General features: G+C 54.1%; 1 protein-coding gene across 5 annotated transcripts in view; it reads right to left on the bottom strand.

Annotated features, from left to right (window-relative positions):
- AP3D1 (adaptor related protein complex 3 subunit delta 1) overlaps positions 1 to 17,914 on the bottom strand; it is a 53,480-nt gene extending 35,566 nt beyond the window's left edge. For all 5 annotated transcript variants that reach the window (XR_004433482.1, XR_004433483.1, XM_033195172.1 and 2 more), the window contains exons 1-4: positions 17,532 to 17,914; positions 4,331 to 4,426; positions 3,457 to 3,537; positions 2,743 to 2,823 (exon numbers count right to left, since the gene is read on the bottom strand). Coding sequence is in view for 3 of the 5 variants with exons in the window: in XM_033195172.1 (XP_033051063.1) it covers positions 2,743 to 2,823; positions 3,457 to 3,537; positions 4,331 to 4,426; positions 17,532 to 17,627 (354 nt within the window). In the remaining 2 variants the exon portion in view is untranslated. The remainder of the gene's footprint in view (positions 1 to 2,742; positions 2,824 to 3,456; positions 3,538 to 4,330; positions 4,427 to 17,531) is intronic.
- Between the last annotated feature and the right edge of the window lie 3,300 nt (positions 17,915 to 21,214).

Raw genomic sequence — 21,214 nt, 5'->3', positions numbered from 1 at the left:
CTTGGGGAGAGATTTTCTTAAGGAAACTCCCAAGACTCCATCTATATATGCATCTATCAAGATCCGTTTTCAGGGTTAACATTCTGTGGTCAAAATATGACAAGGCCAGCTTTTTTTTTTTTTTTTTTTTGAGATGAGTCTCACTCTGTCCCCCAGGCTGGAGTGCAGTGGTGTGATCTCAGCTCACTGCAACCTCTGCCTCCCACGTTCAAACAATTCTCTGCCTCAGCCTCCCAAGTAGCTGGGATTACAGGCGCATGTCACCACGTCCGGCTAATTTTTGTATTTTTAGTAGAGATGGGGCCAACTGGTTCTTTTGAAATGACATAGTGGCCGTGCACAGTGCTTCACGCTTGTAATCCCAGCACTTTGGGAGTCCGAGGTGGGCAGATCACGAGGTCAGGAGATCGAGACCATCCTGGCCAACATGGTGAAACCCCGTCTCTACTAAAATACAAAAAATTAGCCAGACATGGTGGTGCACACCTGTAGTCCCAGCTACTCGCGAGGCTGAGGCAGGAGAATTGCTTGTACCAGGGAGGCAGAGGTTGCAGTGAGCCAACATTACGCCACTGTACTCCAGCCTGGCAACAGAGCAAGACTCCGTCTCAAACAATAAATAAATAAATAAAATAAAATAAAGTAACACAATGAGTTGGAAGCGGTGGCACACACCTCTAATCCTACCACTTTGGAAGGCCGAAGATGGAGGATCACTTGAGCCCAGGGGTTCGAGATCAGCCTAGGCAACATAGTGAAACCCTCCCTGCCTCTACAAAAAATACAAAAAAATCAGCCAGGCATCATGGTGCATGCCTGTAGTCCCAGCTACTCAGGAGGCTAAGGTGGGGAGATCACTTGAGCCTAGGAGGTTGACGCTGCAGTGAGCTGCAATCGCACCACTGCTCTCCAGTCTGGGCAACAGAGCAAAACCCTGTCTCAAAAAAAAAAAAAAAGTAAGAAAATAATGATTTTTTTTTTTTTTTTTTTTGAGACAGAGTCTCACTCTGTCACCCAGGCTGGAGTGCAATGGGGCGATCTGGGCTCACCACAACCTCCACCTCCTGGGTTCAAGTGATTCTCCTGCCTCAGCCTCCTGAGTAGCTGGGATTACAGGCATGCACCACCATGCCCGGCTAATTTTGTATTTTTAGTAGAGACTGGGTTTCACCATGTTGGTCAGGCTAGTCTCAAACTCCCAACCTCAGATGATCCACCTGCCTTGGCCTCCCAAAGTGCTGGGATTACAGGCGTGAGCCACCACACCAGCCCAGAAAATAATTTTAATTAAAAAACAAGCCAGGCACGGTGGCTCACACCTGTAATCCCAGCACTTTGGGAGGCCACGGTGGGCGGATCATGAGGTCAGGAGATCAAGATCATCCTGGCCAACATGGTGAAACTCCGTCTCTACTAAAAATACAAAATATTAGCCAGGGATGGTGGCGGGCGCCTGTAGTCCCAGTTACTCTGGAGGCTGAGGCAGGAGAATGGCATGAACCTGGAAGGCGGAGCTTGCAGTGAGCCGAGATTGTGCCACTGCACTCCAGCCTGGGCGACAGAGCAAGACTCCATCTCAAACAAACAAACAAACAAACAAAAGAAATTAGGGTCGGGCGCGGTGGCTCAAGCCTGTAATCCCAGCACTTTGGGAGACCGAGACGGGCGGATCACGAGGTCAGGAGATCGAGACCATCCTGGCTAACACGGTGAAACCCCATCTCTACTAAAAATACAGAAAAACTAGCCGGGCGAGGTGGCGGGCGCCTGTAGTCCCAGCTACTCGGGAGGCTGAGGCAGGAGAATGGCGTGAACCCGGGGGCGGAGCTTGCAGTGAGCTGAGATTCGGCCACTGCACTCCAGTCCGGGCGACAGAGCGAGACTCTGCCTCAAAAAAAAAAAAAAAAAAAAAAAATCTGCCCACAACAGTGAGCCCAGTAGAGCCGACAGTCCCAGGACCTGCACCACACCCTGTGCCGGGCATCAGTCACCGCCAGTACCCCCACATCTGTGCCTCGGCATGCTGGGAGTCCCCAGCCCAGGTCGCCAGGTCACCCTATGGGGTCAACAACACAGTCACAGGGTCCTGCCCTCGCACATGGACATTGGAGAGCCGGGGCCATGGCCTCTGAGCTGCGGTCTAGGGCCAGAAAGGGGCCAGGTGCCCATGAGAAAGGTGGGCCTGATTCTCCAATACCCCAACCCCTCCATCGAGAGGGAGGAACCAAACAGTTCAGAGCTCAGGGGCCAAGGAGGACCTTTGCTACCCAATGGCCTCCGTGACCATTTCAAAATGCAACATTTACATGGTGCTGAAAAAGGCACCAAGTGGGACTCAAAAGAAACCGCAGGCAGGAAGCACCCCACATGGGGAGGGAAGGGCCCACAGCTACAGCAGGCACTACCATAAGGGGAGAAGGGAAGAAAGGGGGCGACTGCAGAGGCCAGCCTCGAGTAGACCCTGGAGCCCCATTTGCCGGCCCCTCCATATGGTGAGCGAGGGAAGGGGGCACCGCACCGCTCAGCATCCCTCCACCTCACAAGCCCACTAGGGAGCGCACTCAGACCCGCCGGGCCACCTCTCCGTGTCTGCTGGGAAGACTGTGGCTGCAGAAGCCCTGCTCGCACTCAAGGAGGCCACAGCTGCCTGCTGCCCACAGGAAGACCAGCGTGGAAACTAGATGCTCCGGCAGGGGACAGGCTGCACTCAGCACAGAGCGGCCCGGGCCGGGGAACACCTACCTTACGGATCTGATTGGTGGTCAGCATGATGACGTCGGTGCCTTCGTGAAAGCTCTGGGAAGCAGCGAGGTAGCCGATTCGCTGGGAGAGAACAGACGAGCACATCAGAGGCTGGGCACCTGCAGCCTTCAGGAGCTCCCAGCTCTGCTCTGCAGCGTCCGCACCAGGCAATGCTGGTCCAGAAGCAACGCCCCGCAGCCTGGACGCGGGGGCCACCAGCAAGTGGGAACCAACACACATTTGAAAACCAACCCAGATTTCTTCAAAATTCCAGAAGGAAATTCCCAGAGTTTGGAATATGTATGAGTTTTTTTTTCTTGGAGACAAAGTCTCGCTCTGTTGCCCAAGCTGGAGTGCAATGGCACGATCTTGGCTCACTGCAACTTCCACCTCCTGGGTTCAAGCAGTTCTCCTGTCTGAGCCTCTCGAGTAGCTGGGATTATAGACGCGCGCCACCATGACCTGTTAATTTTTGTATTTTTAGTAGAGACAGGGTTTCACCATGTTGGCCAGCCTGGTCTCGAACTCCCAACCTTAGGTGATCCACCTGTCTCAGCCTCCCAAAGGGCTGGGATTACAGGCCACTGAATCCACCTCGGGTAACAGAGCAAGACTCCATCTCAAGAATAATAATAATAAAATTGGCCAGGCATGGCGCCTCACACTTGTCATCACTCCCCCCATCCCACCAGCCTCGCCGTCCCGGAACCTCACCTTGAAGGTGAACTTGGAGGCACTCATCACTTCTATGATGTTGAAGGCGGCCCAGCTGATGTCGTAACCCAACATCTGTAACTGTTAAGGGACGCACAGGAAATTGCACTCACAAGCCAAAGCGGAGACAAAGGGTTTGAGAAGTAGCATGAAGCACTCCCTCCCAGCACAAGGAACAGACTCACTCACGGTCAACAAACCACCCAATACACACCCCTGAGGCCTTTAATTTCCTCTTTTGACAAACGACTCTGACGTTTAAAAGCTACAGGGACAGGTTAGTGACAGGCACTAAAAAGAGGCTCAATGTCTGCAATTGGCTAACTGGCACTTATGGCTACTAACTACCACCCCTTGGCGAATCGGCTCCTTGAAATAGTTACGAGACGAGCAGCAGCATGCGGGACCCGGCACAAGCCCTTCGTCTCGCTACCTCCCACGGGAAAACAGGCCAGAGGGAGGAGTGCCTGTCCCCAGCTCACGCACTGACCTGGAACTGCAGCCAGGAAGGGAGCCAGCCCAGGAAGGTCCAGGGCCCCAGCTCTCCCCACTAGGCGTCCTGGCGCAACCTGTGGTGGGAGCCGAGACTGCAGGCAAGGGACGTCCCTAGTGAACCCCACCCAGAAGACGACCCCATGGGGCTCCCTCGGGGCTACCACCAGGGCCTGTGGGTTGCCGCCCTCTGGCCTGTTTGCCAGTCATGTGACAATCACGGCTCTCCGCTCCAGGACTCTGGGTTGGCCCTGAGTAGCTCACCGACAGCGGGCGGCACCAATGACTGACAGGTGGACAGACAGGCTGATGAACAGGGGGACACGCGCTGAGTATGAAGCAGCCCGACAGTGCTGGGCGCGGGCCACCGGGAGACACTTACATACGTCAGCTTGCAGACCGCGTTTGCCTTCACCGCGATGTTGTCCTGCTTCAGCTCCTGCTTAATCTCATCGATGCACTGAGAGATGTATTTTGCCTATAATGGAGGATAAACATAGAAATTACAAACATCTAGCTAAGATGGTTGGAATACTGATTCCAGGCCAGGAGCGGTGGCTCACGCCTGTCATCCCAGCACTTTGGGAGTCCGAGGTGGGCAGACTGTGAGGTCAGGAGTTCGAATCATCCTGGCCAACATGGTGAAACCCCATCTCTACTAAAAATACAAAAATTAGCTGGGCGTGGTGGCGCACACCTGTAATCTCAGCTACTCAGGAGGCTGAGGCAGGAGAATCATTTAAACCCAGGAGGCGGAGGTTGTGATGACACCACTGCATTCCAGCCTAAGTGAGAGAGCCAGACTCTGTCTCAAAAAAAAAAAAGAAAGAAAGAAGCCAGACAGCCATAAGAGAGCACACCGTGTGATCCACTTCTATAAAATGCCCAGAAGAGGCCAATCCAGAGACAGAAAGGGGATTTGTGGGTGCCAGAGGCTGGGGAAGGAGACGGGGAGGATTCACGTTCTTTCTAGGCTGAGAATGTTTTGGAACTTGGCCGTGGTGGTGGCACACAGCATTCCCCTACACATGCCCCGCTGTTTGCCTACTCCTTGGTGGACGAATGTGTGGGGCCTTCCCACCTTCGGCCAGTGTGACTCTCGCTGCTGTGAACACTGTGCTCAGGTTTTGGGGGGATGTGTCTGGATCCCCCTGGGCCTGCTCACTAACTGTGTGTGTCTCCAGAACACCATTAAGGATAGTTCTGACCCAATCGAACTCAGGTACGAGGTCCAAATGGCAGACAAGGTTCCCAAGAGACAGGCAGGCATGAGCTGCTCAACATGGATGGCACCAGAGACAAGCCGGGTCGACGCCATGCTGGCCCCAGAGACAACCCACCCCATCTGGGAGGAGAGAGAGGAGGCAGCAGCAGAGGCTTGGAGCACCTCCCTCCGTGGATGATGAGGCCCCCACGACAAGCCCTCCTAAAGCACAGGAGCCACCTCTCCATCATCGGACAACAGATCAGGAGTCACGGCTGCCTGGGTCCCATCCTGCCGGCCCCTACTTCGGGATGCAACATTCCTCCTGCTGTTCCCACCAAAGGCAAGGATAGCAAACCCACCCCATCGCACTTCTGTCCCCAGTCCCACTGTAGCCGGCCTCGAAGCAGCCCCAGGAATATGTATTCCACCACTCATGTGTCACCCAGGACCACACCCCAAGCTCGGCTGCCAGCTGCACCGGGCGGGGAAGGAGCCACAGCTATTGGGGAGTGGGGGGCTGGGGGGAGCACAGACACATAGTATTTTCCTGAATGTTTTACGATCCAACTCTGTACGACGGAACAAGTGTCACCCGATCCTCCAGACGGGCTTCAAATTACTACACCTCGCCCCAGGACTGTGCTCCCATCCCCAGAGCGAGGATAACTCACTCCTCCTGCTCAAAGGGTCAGGACTGTTGATGATTTATAAGGGAAAGAACAAAAAGACCATCACAGGCGTGGAGAGGTCAGACCCTCACGAGGGCAAGGGGGATGGGATGTCAACCAGTGTGGCTGCCGTGGAAACCAGCCTGGGGTTCTTCCAACGTTCCATGTGGAGTTACTGCCCCGGCAATTCCACTGCTGGGCGTGCACCCAAGGGGATGGAAAACAGGTGTCCAAACAAAAACAAGCACACGAACGCACATGGTAGCACCATTTATAGTGGCTTGAACCAGGAGCGGCCCCACGCTCAGGGCTGATGAATGGATACACACAACGTCTGCACCAGTCAGCTTGCTTGATTTTATTGATTTTTTTTGAGACAGGGTCCCACGCTGTCACCCAGGCTGGAGTGCAGTGGTGAGATCACCGCTCACTGCAGCCTCCACACCCCAGACTCCAGTGATTCCCCTGCCCAGCCTCTCAAAGCACTGGGACCACAGGGGTCGCCATCACGCCCAGCCACTAGTCAGCCTTCTAGGAACTCGGCAGTGGGTCACAACCCTGGGACTCCTTCCTGGCTTTTTAACTGCTCATCGAGTCCAAATAGCTCCTCTCAGACCAAGCCTCACACAAACAAACATTTTTTTTTTTTTTTCCAGACGGAGTCTCGCTCTGATGCAGGCTGGAGTGCAGTGGCACAATCTCGGCTCACTGCAACCTCCGCCTCCCGGGTTCAAGTGATTCTCCTGCCTTAGCCTCCTGAGTAGCTAGGATTAGAGGGGCACACCAGCACGCCCAGTTAATTTTTGTATTTTTAGTAGAGATGGGGTTTCACCACGTTGGCCAGGCTGGTCTTGAACTCCTGACCTCAGATGATCTGCTCACCTCAGCCTCCCAAAGTACTGGGATAACAGGCGTGACCCATTGTGCCCGGCCTGAAGAAAAAAATTTATTAGTCGGGGTATGGAGACATGATCTAGACCCAGAAGATTATATTATAAACATAGATTTAAATTATTTGAAGGTAGCCGGGCGCGGTGGCTCACGCCTGTAATCTCAGCACTTTGGGAGGCCGAGGCGGGTGGATCACGAGGTCAGGAGATTGAGACCATCCTGGCTAACATGGTGAAACCCTGTCTCTACTAAAAATATTTAAAAAAAATTAGCGGCCGGGCGCGGTGGCTCAAGCCTGTAATCCCAGCACTTTGGGAGGCCGAGACGGGCGGATCACGAGTCAGGAGATCAAGACCATCCTGGCTAACACGGTGAAACCCCGTCTCTACTAAAAATACAAAAACTAGCCGGGTGAGGTGGCGGGCGCCTGTAGTCCCAGCTACTCGGGAGGCTGAGGCAGGAGAATGGCGTAAACCCGGGAGGCGGAGCTTGCAGTGAGCTGAGATCCGGCCACTGCACTCCAGTCCGGGCGACAGAGCGAGACTCCGCCTCAAAAAAAAAAAAAAAAAAAAAAAAATTAGCTGGGCGTGGTGGCAGGTGCCTGTAGTCCCAGTTACTGTGGAGGCTGAGGCAGGAGAATGGCGTGATCCCAGGAGGCGGAGCTTGCAGTGAGCTTGAGTGTCACCGCACTCCAGCCTGGGTGACAGAGCAAGACTCCGTCTCAAAAAAAAAAAAAAAATTATTTGAAGGTATAATGTGGTTATACATGACACTTTCTATAAAAACAAAGGAAATTAGAGGAGCAACATGTGAAATTTCTCAAATACCTCAGCTAGTTCCACACCAAATTCACACTTCACCACACAGCAAGTGAGATGCTAAAACACTGATGCTGGTTTCAGCATCTATTTAATTCTAGGATGTAATTTGGAACACAGGATGCATATTTCCTTTATACACTAACTCCTCAGGACTACAGTAACACAGGCCGTTTAAACCCTAGATACACAGGAGAATCCCTGGGGTACTTTTTTTTTTTTTTTTTTTTTGAGGAGGAGTCTCGCTCTGTCGCCCGGACTGGAGTGCAGTGGCAGATCTCAGCTCACTGCAAGCTCCGCCTCCTGGGTTTCCGCCATTCTCCTGCCTCAGCCTCCCAAGCAGCTGGGACTACAGGCGCCGCCACCTCGCCCGGCTAGTTTTTGTATTTTTAGTAGAGACGGGGTTTCACCGTATTAGCCAGGATGGTCTCGATCTCCTGACCTCGTGATCCGCCCGTCTCGGCCTCCCAAAGTGCTGGGATTACAGGCTTGAGCCACCGCGCCCGGCCTTTTTTTTTTTTAATCGAGCCTTCCTCTGTCACCAGGCTGGAGTGCAGTGGCGTGATCTTGGCTCACTGCAACCTCTGCGTCTCGGTTCAAGTGATTCTCCTGCTTCAGCCTCCCGAGTGGCTGGGATCACAGGCATGCACCACCACGCCCAGCTAATTTTTGCATTTTTAGCAGAGACAGGGTTTCACCATGTTGGCCAGGATGGTCTCGATCTCTTGACCTCATGATCTGCCTGTCTCGGCCTCCCAAAGTGCTGGGGTTACCGGCGTGAGCCACCACGCCCGGCTTTTTTTTTTTCTTTTATTAAGACAGGGTCTTCCTCTATTGCACAGGCTAAAGTGCAGAGGCCTAATCACGGCTAACTGCAGCCTCAACCTCCCAGGCTCAAGAGATTCTCCCGCCTCAGCCTCCCAAGCAGCTGGGACTACAGGTGCACGCCCCCATATTAAGCTAAGTTTTTAAATTACATATATATACACACATATATATATATTTTTGAGATGGAGTTTTGCTCTTGTCGCCCATGCTGGAGTGCAGTGGTGTGATCTCAGCTCACTGCAACCTCCGCCTCCCAGGTTCAAGCAATTCTCCTGCCTTAGCCTTCCCAGTAGCTGAGGTTACAGGCATGTACTACCACACCAGGCTAATTTCTATATTTTTAGTAGAGACGGGGTTTTGCCATGTTGGCCAGGCTGGCCTTGAACTCCTGACCTCAAGTAATCCCCCTACCTTGGCCTCCCACAGTGCTGGGATTACAGGTGTGAGCCACCACACCTGGCTGGCACTTTTTCTAGTTTTAAAGTTCTAATTCTCCGTCCTTCGCCTCCAATGAATGAAGTCAGCATCTTGAGACCACGGAGGCCGCCTGGTCACAACCCCAGCAACTGATTCTCGGGTGTTGTCCAGCTCAAAGACCCCTCGACACATCCCACGGTGCTTTCCACGTGGCTGCAAGGCTGAGGGACGCCGGACTGCTGAGCTGCATGCAGGCTGAGGGCCTGGGAGCTCACCCAGCTCATGAGAGCAAAGCCCGGCCCCCTTCACCCCACTGGGGGCTCTGAGGGGTTTTTTTTTTTTCTTATTTCAAACCGTTTCGCTCTTGTTGCCCAGGCTGGAGTGCAATGGTGCGATCTTGGCTCACCGCAACCTCCACCTCCCGGGCTCCAGCGTGGTTCTCCTGCCTCAGCCTCCCAAGTAGCTGGGATTACAGGCATGTGCCACCACGCCAGGCTAATTTTACATTTTTAGTAGAGACAGGGTTTCTCCATGTTGGCCAGGCTGGTCTCAAACTCCTGACCTCAGGTGATCCGCCTGCTTTGGCCAAGGCCTCCCAAAGTGCGGGGACTACAGGAGTGAGCCACCACGCCCGGCCTCTTTTCTTTTTCTTTTTTTTTTTTTGAGACGGAGTGTCACTCTGTTGCCCAGGCTGGAGGGCAGTGGCGCGATCTCGGCTCACAGCAAGCTCCGTCTCCCAGGTTCACGCCATTCTCCTGCCTCAGCCTCCCCAGTAGCTGGGACTACAGGCGCCTGCCACCACGCCTGGCTAATTTTTTGTATTTTTTGTAGAGATGGGGTTTCACTGTGTTAAGTCAGTATGGTCTTGATCTCCTGACCTCGTGATCTGTCGGCCTCAGCCTCCCAAAGTGCTGGGATTACAGGTGTGAGTGAGCCACTGCACCCGGCCATGCCAAATTTTTGTATTTTTGTGTAGAGACGAGGTTTTTGAGGCCCTGTCTCAAAAAAATCAAAAAATAAAAAATTAGCTGGGCGTGGTAGCACATCGTGTAGTCCTAGCTACTCACGAGGCTGAGGTAAGAGAATTGATTAAGCCCAGGAAGTCAAGTCTGTAGTGGGCCGTGATCGCAGCCCTATACTCCAGCCTGGGCAACAGAGCAAGACTGCCTCAAAAACAATAAAAAGAGAAATACATGAAGGTGCTGCCGCGGCCGGGCACGGGGCTGCACCTGCAATCCCAGCACTGTGGGAGGTCGAGGCTGGTGGATTGCCTGAGGTCAGGACTTCGAGACCAGCCTGACCAACATAGAGGAACCCCCATCTCCACTAAAAACACAAAATTAGCCAGGCGTGGTGGCACATGCCTGTAATCCCAGCTACTCGAGAGGCTGAGGCAGGAGAATCACTTGCACCCGGGAGGCGGAGGTTGTGATGAGCCGAAATCGCGCCATCGCACTCCAGCCCGGGCGACAAGAGTGAAACTCCGTCTCAAAAAAACAACAAAAAAAAAGAATTCCAAGTCCCAACAGTAACTGGGTCAGGAAAGGAGACGTGCCAGCGAAGTGCTCCATCCTGCCCAGGATAAGTTACCATCCACAATCACCCTCACTTCAAATTCGAACAGAAAAGCCACTGAACCCCAGAACCCCAGAAGCAGCATGAAAGGAGCTTATCCTGCAGAGTGCGCTGCTCTTTCTACAGCCCGGGACGCTGTCCTGGAATATCTTCTTGTTGTGGACAGGCTCAATGCCCTCTGCACCCAGGAGCAGAGTAGCCGCGGTCACGTTGAGACAGCATGGAACCGAGGCCCCCACACCGGGACCTACCTCCACTCCCACGACTGAGGCTGGTGCAGCACACTAACACCCAACAGGGCAGAGGCCAGAAACAGCCCCATCTAGCACCAGATCCCAGCCAGCCCCATCTAGTCCAGCCCCAGCCCGTCTCTGGGCTCAGTCCTGTAACTCATGGCCCCTCACCTCAGCCTGGATGTCTGTGGGGTGGCAGAGTCACCAATAAAACCCTCTGAGTCCAGGCGGGGCATGGTGGCTCACACCTGTCATCCCAGCACTTTGGGAGGCCAAACAGATCAATTTAAGTCAGGGGTTCGAGACCACCCTTGCCAATTTTTAGTGAAACACTGTCTCCACTAAAAATACAAAAATTAGCCTGGTGTGGTGGCGCATGCCTGTAATCCTGGCTACTCGTGAGGCTGAGGCAGGAGAATTGCCTGAACCTGGGAGGAAGAGACTGCAGTGACCTAAGATCACACCACTGCACTCCAGCCTCCGCGACAGAGGGAGACTATGTCTCCAAAAACAAACAAACAAACAAAACCCTTCTGGCTCAAATCCACAGAGACAGCAGGTCAGTGGTTGCCAGGGCATGAGGTTTCTCTGTTCTGAATTTACTGTGCTGAATCACTGCACATTTGTAAATATACTGAAATACACTGAATTTCGCCCCTAGAACAGGCGGATTTTATGGCAAATTGTATCTCGATAGAACGTTCAAAGAAAGGAACCACCTTGGCTCAGCAGCATCACAGGACAGGACAGAATGCCAGGAAGGACGTGAGGCTCCACCCGGACTGCAGTTCCCTGAGGGCTGGAGGCCTGGGCAGAGCGGAGGAGGGTCCTCAGGCCCTCGTCACAGATTAACAGGAGCATCAGAGACCACTCAGCACAGAGTGGGCCACATGGCAGATGCCCAGGCCACCCGGGACCCTGCATCCTTCCGCCCGTCTCACTGCCACGCGGACGAGTCGGCCACCAGCCAATCCGAGAACCCCTAGGGCAGTGGTTCCCAGCAGGTGACTCTGTCCCCGCAGGGGACACTGGGCGATGTCTGCGGCATCTGTGGTTGCCACGACTTGCAGAGATCTAGGCATGGAGTGGGTGGAGGCTGGGGACGCTGCTCAGTGCCCTGCAATGCCCTAACACCCCCCACCCCAAGAACCATCCAGCCTGATGTCCACAGTGCCAGGGCTGGGCCAGAGCACACCCAGGTCTGGTGTCGCCACTCCTGCCCTCTGGTCTTCCTGGCTCTCCAAGGCACAACGCAAGTGAGCATCACCCAGAAGCTGGTTACGAGGGCAGAGCTCACCCCCACCCACACGCCCCTCCAGGACCCACATGCCTCGGCCTTGAAGCCACCTCCACACCCACACCAAGCCTTCTGCCCAGAGGTTGCCTTTTGAAAACCCCAGCAGAGTAGTAAAACAGACAGAGGCCCAAGCCCTGGAGAGAAGCTTCAGGAAGAACGCAAGCAGTTAAACACCCATGAACGAGTGAGCCGCGTTCATAATCAGGGCAGCTGACACTATGGCTGCACTCCCCAAACACCCTAGTCCTGCTGGTGGTGCAGGAGGCGAGGCTGCGGCTTTCGTGCTTGCTGCTGGGAGCGGCTATGCAGGGAGCGAGCGCTGTCCTGAGAACTGGGCGAGCTGCACGCCTCCACGGCTTGAGACCATTCATAAAACGACCCCACAGGGAAATCACCCACGCGTCTGACCAGAGACCGTGTAGGGAAGCTGTGTGTAAACAACAGAGCACAGCCACCCACGGCAAGGACCGAGGACAGCTCCCCACCACGCCGGCAGCAAAGCACACACACCTTAGGCAATCACGCCTATGGTTCGGGGACACCCATTTAAGCGATAGAATTACAAGCAAGCCAAGGAAATTAAACTCACAGAAGTCAGGATCATTACCATAATAATTAGCTGTACAGGCCAGGCGCAGTGGCTCACGCCTGTCATCCCAGCACTTTGGGAGGCCAAGGCGGGTGGATTACTTGAGGTCAGGAGTTCGACACCAGCCTGGCCAATGTGGTGAAACTCCGTTTCTGCTAAAAATACAAAAATTAGCCAGGTGTGGTGGCAGGCACCTGTAATCCCAGCTACTTGGGAGGCTGACGCAGGAGAATCACTTGAACCCAGGAGGGGGCACCTGTAATCCCAGCTACTTGGGAGGCTGAGGCAGGAAAATCACTTGAACCCAGGAGGCAGAGGTTGTAGTGAGCCAAGACCGTGCCGCTGCATTCCAGCCTGGCAACAGAGCAAGACCCTATCTCAAAAAAAGAAAAAAAAAAAATCTGTACAATGTCCTGTGCATTGCATATTTTGCCATTAAAGAGGCTCAGAGGGGAAAAGAAAAAGAAAGCACACCCAGAATCCACAGCCTCCGGTCTACCACCACTGTGACAGCATGGGGGACACGGGCACCCGGACCACAGGGAGGCACTGAGGCATTCTGGGAGACTTCTCTTACCATCAAGTGGGCTCAGGCGCTTTTAATCTGGGGTTGATTCTACCTCCAAGAGACACGTTCGTCTGGGGACACCTGTGGCTAGCATGACCAGAGGAGCTCCTGGCATGGAGTGGGTGGGGGCAGGGATGCTTCTCAGCACCCTGTAGTGCCCAGAACAGCACTACCCAGAGAATGATCCAGCCCCAACATCCACAGTGCTGAGGGGCAGACGCTGATCTAGGGGAATGACTGATGGTATTAAAAGAAGAGAAGACACACTCAGTTCAAATTGAATATCTTTATATCTTTTTTTTTTTTTGAGTTGGAGTCTGCTCGGGAGGCTGAGGCAGGGAGAACTGCTTGAACCCAGGAGGCGGAAGTTGCAGTGAGCCAAGATTGTGCCACTGTACTCCAGCCTGGGTAACACAGCGAGACTCCGTCTTGGAAAAAAAAAGAAGAAAACAAAACAAAACAAAAAAATAATAAAAAGAAAAAATGGGCTGGGCGTGGTGGCTCACGCCTGTAATCCCAGCACTTTGGGAGGCCAAGGTGGGCAGATCACGAGGTCAGGAGATCAAGACCATCCTGGACAAAATAGTGAACAATCATCTCTACTAAAAATACAAAAATCGGCCGGGCGCGGTGGCTCAAGCCTGTAATCCCAGCACTTTGGGAGGCCGAGACGGGCGGATCACAAGGTCAGGAGATCGAGACCATCCTGGCTAATACGGTGAAACCCCGTCTCTACTAAAGAATACAAAAAACTAGCCGGGCGACGAGGCGGGCGCCTGTAGTCCCAGCTACTTGGGAGGCGGAGGCAGGAGAATGGCGTGAACCCGGGAGGCGGAGCTTGCAGTGAGCTGAGATCCGGCCACTGCACTCCAGCCTGGGCGAGAGAGCCAGACTCCGTCTCAAAAAAAAAAAAAAAAAAAAAAAAAATACAAAAATCAGCTGGGTGTGGTGGTGCGCATCTGCAGTCCCAGCTACTTAGGAGATTGAGTCACTCGAACCTGGAAGGCGAAGTTTGCAGTGAGCCAAGATGGTGCCACTGCACTCCAGCCTGGTGACAGAGAGAGACTTAGTCTCAAAACAAGAAAAAAAAAAATGGAGAAAACGTTTCCAAAACTATGAAAAGGACTTGTGAGAATTAAGTGTTAAAAGTCGTTTGGCTTTTGTGCCAGTTCTACCGAGCTTTAGAAACTGAGGACACCCTCAAGTGGACCAAGACACGTACAAATGAGACCACTACTTCTCATGCTTTTTAAAAGGACTCATCTGAATGGGTTTTGCATGGGAACCCGATAGGTTCACACGTGCACACAAGTATCACATGCAGAAATCAAAGTTTCAGGACAGAACAGTTACTGTATGTGCCTGCACCCTGGTCTTTTCTAGTTTCTTTTCCTTTTTCTTACCTAGCATAACCCATTAAATCGAATTTACAACCCACAAAGAGGTCACAGCCTGAGGTCTGGAAAACAGTGAACTAGACAACCTCAGCGCTCTGGTGCTTCCAGGAAACCGCGTTTCACTGCAGCATCCTCAGCATCATTCAGCAAGGAGGCAGGTGACTGTCATCCCCACTTACACAGAAGGAGACAGACCAGGGGGCTCTCCATGGGCCGCCCCAGGAAGTCAGCCACTCAGCCAAGCACCTGGACTCGGATCTCCCAAACCTCACGCCATCTCCACTCCATTGCGCTGCCTTTCCACGCCGCTTTCAAAGTCATTGCTGAGCCTCGCTTCCATGATGCCACGCTCAAGTTTTAGGGGAAAATCTATTACGAAATGGAAACTTTTTTTGGAAACTATACTGCTGCAGAAAACACACACCGTCTAGAGTCTTCATTCCGGGTGCGGTGGGTGGGAGGGAAGAACCCACAACATACGGTCTGCAGGGTTGCTGCTTTTTTAGAGTGAGTGCGGGTGCTGGGGGGACGACTAGAACTGTCACTGAACAGTCATTTGCTGCTCTCCAATCAGGAGACTCCGGCAGCTGCAGACAACATCCAGAATCAGACATGAACACCTGAGCTACGACCCTCTGGGCCACAACAATGGTCTTCTGGTGAGAAAGCCAGGGTCCCCAGACACCGCACGTCCTGCCTGAAATCACCCACTGGCCAATGGCAGAGCCCATGAGGAAGTCTGGGACTTTCAAGAACAGCGCTGCGCCGTTTTAAAAATGTTTCCCGGCCGGGCGCGGTGGCTCAAGCCTGTAATCCCAGCACTTTGGGAGGCCGAGACGGGCGGATCACGAGGTCAGGAGATCGAGACCATCCTGGCGAACACAGTGAAACCCTGTCTCTACTAAAAATACAAAAAACTAGCGGGGCGAGGTGGCGGGCACCTGTAGTCCCAGCTACTCGGGAGGCTGAGGCAGGAGAATGGCGGGAACCCGGGAGGCGGAGCTTGCAGTGAGCTGAGATCCGGCCACTGCACTCCAGCCTGGGCGACAGAGCAAGACTCCGCCTCAAAAAAAAAAAAAAAAAAAAAGTTTCCCAGCCGGGTGCGGTGGCTCACACCTGCAATCCTAACACTTTGGGAGGCTGAGGCGGGCAGATCCCCTGAGGTCAGGAGTTCAAGACCAGCCTGACCAACATGGTGAAACCCCATCTCTACTAAAGATACAAAATTAAAAAAAAAAAAAAATAGCTGGGCGTGGTGGTGCCTGCCTGTAATCCCAGCTACTCAGGAGGCTGGGGCAGGAGAATCGCTTGAACCTGGGAGGCGAAGGTTGTGGTGAGCCAAGATCACACCTTTGCACTCCGGCCTAGGCAACAAGAGCAAAACTCTGTCTCCAAAAAAAAAAAAAAAAAGTTTCCACCACCAATACCCCCTTGAAGGGGCCCATGCTTGTAGGGAAGGCGCTATCAACTCACACCAATTCCAAAGGAAGAAACCCAGGCTCGGGGCTTCCCACTGAAGACAGGCACATCCCCCTGAAGACCCCGCCCCAGACTGGAGGTGTGGTCCTCCACCGGACAAACCCGCCTCCCCCGCCAGCCCATCCTCAGGATTCCAGAACACACTGCTCAGTGACACGTGCTGACGGGGACAGGGACGGGCACTGGGAGATCCTGCCCGTGCAGAAAAAGGCCTCTCAGGAAGCAAACCACACTTTCAATCTGGTGAACCACGCTCAGTACAGAAAAAACCAGGCCCATCAGCCAGCTTTCAACTCACAAAGAATCTGAACATTACTCCAGTTAGTTACACATTGTAACCAAAGCAGTTCCCGAGAGCTTCTGAGATGATGAAAACCAAGGAGGCCAAAGGTAAGGGGGGTGGAAAGGAACAAAAATGACCTCATTAAGGTGGGGGCAGGCGAAGCCATACCACTTCCAGAAAAGTGTAAAGGTGTAACAATATGGCAAGAGCTCGGGTTCCCAGGAAGAGGGACATGGGCGGAGGGACATGGAGCCTGCAAGCAAACTCCTTCACTTCCCTGCCCTCCTGGGCACCTCGTCCCGGACACAGCCTCTGGTACTGGGACTGGTGCGGTATCAGACGGCGGGTCTCCTTCAGGCCGGCCTTGCTGTCCACGCAGGGAAGCAGGCAGGCAGTCCCTCAGGTAGGACACTTTCTAAGTGTCCAAACTGCCCAAGGGCTGCATGGCTATCCTTCAAGGAAGCAAGACACTTGGTGGCCACTGTGCCCATTCTTTTCCAATCTAGGTCACAGGTTGGGGGAAGGGAGAAGCGGGAAGGAAACGATCCCCATTAGTTGTAATTTTACTTCTGGAAAACCATTTCCTCGCGCTGGCTTTCAGGTTCCTACTTGAAGTCAGCTTCCCCATTCCAGGTTCCCCCAGGCTGCCAGCTCACTCGGGCTTAGGATGCCGCTGTCCTCCCTCCCTCCTGGCAGCAGCCCCGCCTTCCTGGGAACCGGGACACTGGAAGCAAGACCCCAAGCCCCTGCCGGGTTCCGAGCCAGGCCCCAGACATCGACCTGGACACGCATTTACACTACCCAGAAGGAAGAAGGAGTTTCTCCAGGGGCGGCCCAGGACCCCCTGCCCCGGTCTCCAGGGAGGGTCCGGGGGCGGGGCCCGGGCCCCTGCATTTTTAATCGGTGATTCGGAAACACACTCAATTTGGAGAAGCTCTGCTCAGGGACCTCGCAAGTCTCTTGGGAGGGTCACCCGAGCCAAGGGGGAGACGGGCCCGAATCTCCCTCTGAGCAAGTAAACTGAATGTCCAGGGGGAGAGCACGCATCGGCGGGGCTCAGGGCATTGCATTTTGAACAGCGCTTCCCCGCGGTGATCCGATGAAGCGGGGACCCTAGATGTGCTGCTCCAAGGCCTTCGCCCCTCGGGGGTAAACTGAGGCTGAGGGACCGAAGACGAGGGCGGCGCCCCAGGCCCAGGCCAGGCAGGGCCGGGGCCCAGAGCGGGACCTCGAACTAAGACAGAGCCCGGGCCGAGCAGGCCCAGTGAGCAGCGCTGGGCCCGGGGCTGGGGCGGTGACCAGGCCGAGCCGCCCCTTGGCGTGCCGGGCTCACCTCGTCCTCCTTGTGGTTACGGATGCCGCGGACCAAGTCCTGCAAATTCTTGTCGAACATGCGGTCGATACTGCCCTTCACCATCTTGAGGGCCATCGCGGCGGCCCACGGGCTTTTGCCCCGGGAGGCCCGCGGCTGGGCGCCGTGAGGGGGCCTGGGGCCCGCGCCTGCCGCCCGCGGAGCGCTGCGCTGCCGGCCGCTGCGGCGGGGCAGGCTCCCAGGCCAGGGCGGCGGCGGGGTCCAAAGACCGCCGCAGAGGTGGCAACCCGCTCGGCAGGTGCCGCGATCTTGCTCCGGGCCACTTGCAAATGGCGGACAAGATGGCGGCAGGTCAGCTGACCGCGAGCGCCCGATCCCAGCAGAGCCGGCCTCGGAAGCCCCACCTCCCAGGAAGCCCCGCCCCTCCACCTCCCTGGCGGGGAGACGCTGCGTTTCCCTGACGACGACAGGTAGCCCAATGGAAATGTGGCACCACCTTCTCTGGCGCGCGGCCCCGCCTTTTCCGGCCCAAAGACCTGCGCTTTCATTGGTCAGTGACCTCCGGAACTCCACCTTCTTCCTCTTTCTGGGCTCTAGCCACGCCCTTAGAGGCTGGTCCTGACCCTCCCATCAGCTGACAGATGTGGGCGTGGCTGGATGTGGGCTGGGCGCCCACGTGGAGCTTAGCCGGCAAGTTCTCGGGGAAGACTGGAGCTCCGCCTTTCCTGAATGTAAAAGCTGACGCGTCCTGAGAGCTTCCAAACCCAATGCCCGGGCGGGTGGGGGAACGGATCCTGTGGTTCCTGCAGCCTCACAACATCCTGTGAAATGGGCAAGACAGAGATTAACATACCCACAGGAAGAAAATGAGGCCAGAGACAAGACTACGACATTGTCATTCACTTAATAAACATTTGTCGAGGGCCCATTGTGTGCCAGGCATGGTAAGGGGCGCTGGGCATGCAGCAGTAAATGAGATATACTGAGTCCCTGCCCTCCGAGATACATCACTGAGATTGTAAAAAAAAAAAAAAAAAAAACTAGAAGCTTGCCAGGCGTGGTGGCTCACACCTGTAATCCCAGCACTTTGAAAGGCCAGAATAAACATTTCTCTTCAGGTGGCTTTCTTTTAAAAAAAATAATAATACGGAGGCTGAGGCAGGAGAATGGCGTAAACCCGGGAGGCGGAGCTTGCAGTGAGCTGAGATCCGGCCACTGCACTCCAGCCTGGGCGACAGAGCGAGACTCCGTCTCAACAAAAAAAAAATAAAAATAAAAAAAAAAAAATAATAATAATAATAATAAAATAAAATAAACATTTCTCTTCAGGTGGCTTTCTTTTAAAAAAAAAAAAATGAAAGGCCAAAGCGGGAAGATCACTTGAGGTCAGGAGTTCGAGACCAGCCAGGCCAACATGGTGAAACCCCGTCTCTACTAAAAATACAAAAATTAGCTGGGTGTGACGGTAGGCATCTGTAATCCCAGCAACTTGGGAGGCTGAGACAGGAGAATCACTTGAACCCGGAAGGCAGAGGTTGCAGTTAGCCAAGATGGCGCCACTGCACTCCAGCCTGGCAACAGAGCAAGACTCCGGCTAAAAAAAAAAAAAAAAGAGAGAGAAAGTAACAGCAATAAAAACTGGGGTAAGATGGGCCAGGTGCGGTGGCTCACACCTGTAATCCCAGCACTTTGGGAGGCCAAGGCGGGTGGATAATGAGGTCAAGAGTTTGAGACTAGCCTGGCTAATATGGTGAAACCCCGTCTCTACTAAAAATACAAAAATTAGCCGGGCGTGGTGGCATGTGCCTGTAATCCCAGCTACTTGGGAGGCTGAGGCAGAAGTATCTCGTGAACCCAGGAGGCAGAGGTTGTAGTGAGCTGAGATAGCGCCACTGCACTGTAGCCTGGGCTACAGACCAAGACTCTGTCTCAAACAAAACAAAACAAAAAAACTGGGGTAAGATATTTACAATACCTATATCTGACAAATGACTTATATCCTGGTGGGGCAGGATGGCTGACACCTGTAAAATCCCAAAGTTTAGGAAGAATCTCTTGAGCCCAGGAGATAAAAGCCAGCCAGAGCAATATAGTCAGACACTCATCTTAAAAAAAAAAAAAAGGCCGGGCGCGGTGGCTCAAGCCTGTAATCCCAGCACTTTGGGAGGCCGAGACGGGCGGATCACGAGGTCAGGAGATCGAGACCATCCTGCTAACATGGTGAAACCCCGTCTCTACTAAAAATACAAAAAACTAGCCGGGCGACATGGCGGGCGCCTGTAGTCCCAGCTGCTTGGGAGGCTGAGGCAGGAGAATGGCGTAAACCAGGAGGCGGAGCTTGCAGTGAGCTGAGACCGGCCACTGCACTCCAGCCTGGGCGGCAGAGCGAGACTCCGTCTCAAAAAAAAAAAAAAAAAAAAAAAAGGCCGTGCGCGGTGGCTCAAGCCTGTAATCCCAGCACTTTGGGAGGCCGAGACGGGCAGATCACAAGGTCAGGAGATCGAGACCATCCTGGCTAACACGGTGAAACCCTCTCTACTAAAAAGTACAAAAAACTAGCCGGGCGGTGGCGGGCGCCTGTAGTCCCAGCTACTCGGAGGCTGAGGCAGGAGAATGGCGTGAACCCGGGAGGCGGAGCTTGCAGTGAGCTGAGATCCGGCCACTGCACTCCAGCCTGGGCGACAGAGCGAGACTCCATCTCAAAAAAAAAAAAAAGGCCAGGCGCGGTGGCTCAAGCCTGTAATCCCAGCACTTTGGGAGGCCGAGGCGGGTTGATTACGAGGTCAGGAGATCAAGACCATCCTGGCTAACATGGTGAAACCCCGTCTCTACTAAAAATACAAAAAGAAAAATACTAGCTGGGCGAGGTGGCGGGCGCCTGTAGTCCCAGCTACTCGGAGGCTGAGGCGGGAGAATGGCGTGAACCCAGGAGGCGGAGCTTGCAGTGAGCTGAGATTGCGCCACTGCACTCCAGCCGGGGCGACACAGCGAGACTCCGTCTCAAAAAAAAAAAAAAAAAAAAAGCCAAGGGTGGGGCAGGGAGGATGGGTGCAGTGGTTCACACTGGTAATCCCAGCACTTTGGGAGGCCGAGAGGGACAGATCACATGAGGTGAGGAGTCGGAGACCAGCAAATTAGGCCAGGGGCGGTGGCTCATACCTGTAATCCCAGCATTTTGGGAGGCCGAGGCAGGCAGATCACGAGGTCAGGAGATCAAGACCATCCTGGCTAACACGGTGAAACCCCGTCTCTACTAAAAATACAAAAAATTAGCTGGGCGTGGTGGTGGGCACCTGTAGTCCCAGCTACTTGGGAGGCTGAGGCAGGAAAATGGCGTGAACTCAGGAGGTGGAGCTTGCAGTGAGCCAAGATCGTGCCACTGCACTCCGTGAGACTCCGTCTCAAAAAATTAATTAATTAATTAACCGGACGTGGTGGAAGGCACCTGTAATCCCAGCTACTTGGGAGGCTGAGACAGAATGACTTGAGTCCAGGAGGCAGAGGCTGCAGTGGGCTGAGATCGCGCCACTGCACTCCAGACTTGGCAAAAGAGGGACACACGGTCTCAAAAACAAAGGGGGTGGGGTGGGGTGGGGACCGGGTACAGTGGTTCACGCCTATAATCCCAGCACTTTGGGAGGCCGAGGAGGACAGATCCCTTGAGGTCAGGAGTTTGAGACCAGCCTGGCCAATATGGTGAAATT

Source organism: Trachypithecus francoisi, unplaced genomic scaffold (assembly GCF_009764315.1).
Source record: "Trachypithecus francoisi isolate TF-2019V2 unplaced genomic scaffold, Tfra_2.0 Lachesis_group5, whole genome shotgun sequence".
NCBI classification, from domain to species: Eukaryota; Metazoa; Chordata; class Mammalia; order Primates; family Cercopithecidae; genus Trachypithecus; species Trachypithecus francoisi.
Note: the sequence above shows the minus strand (reverse complement) of the source record. Positions and strands in the feature narration are given on the sequence as shown.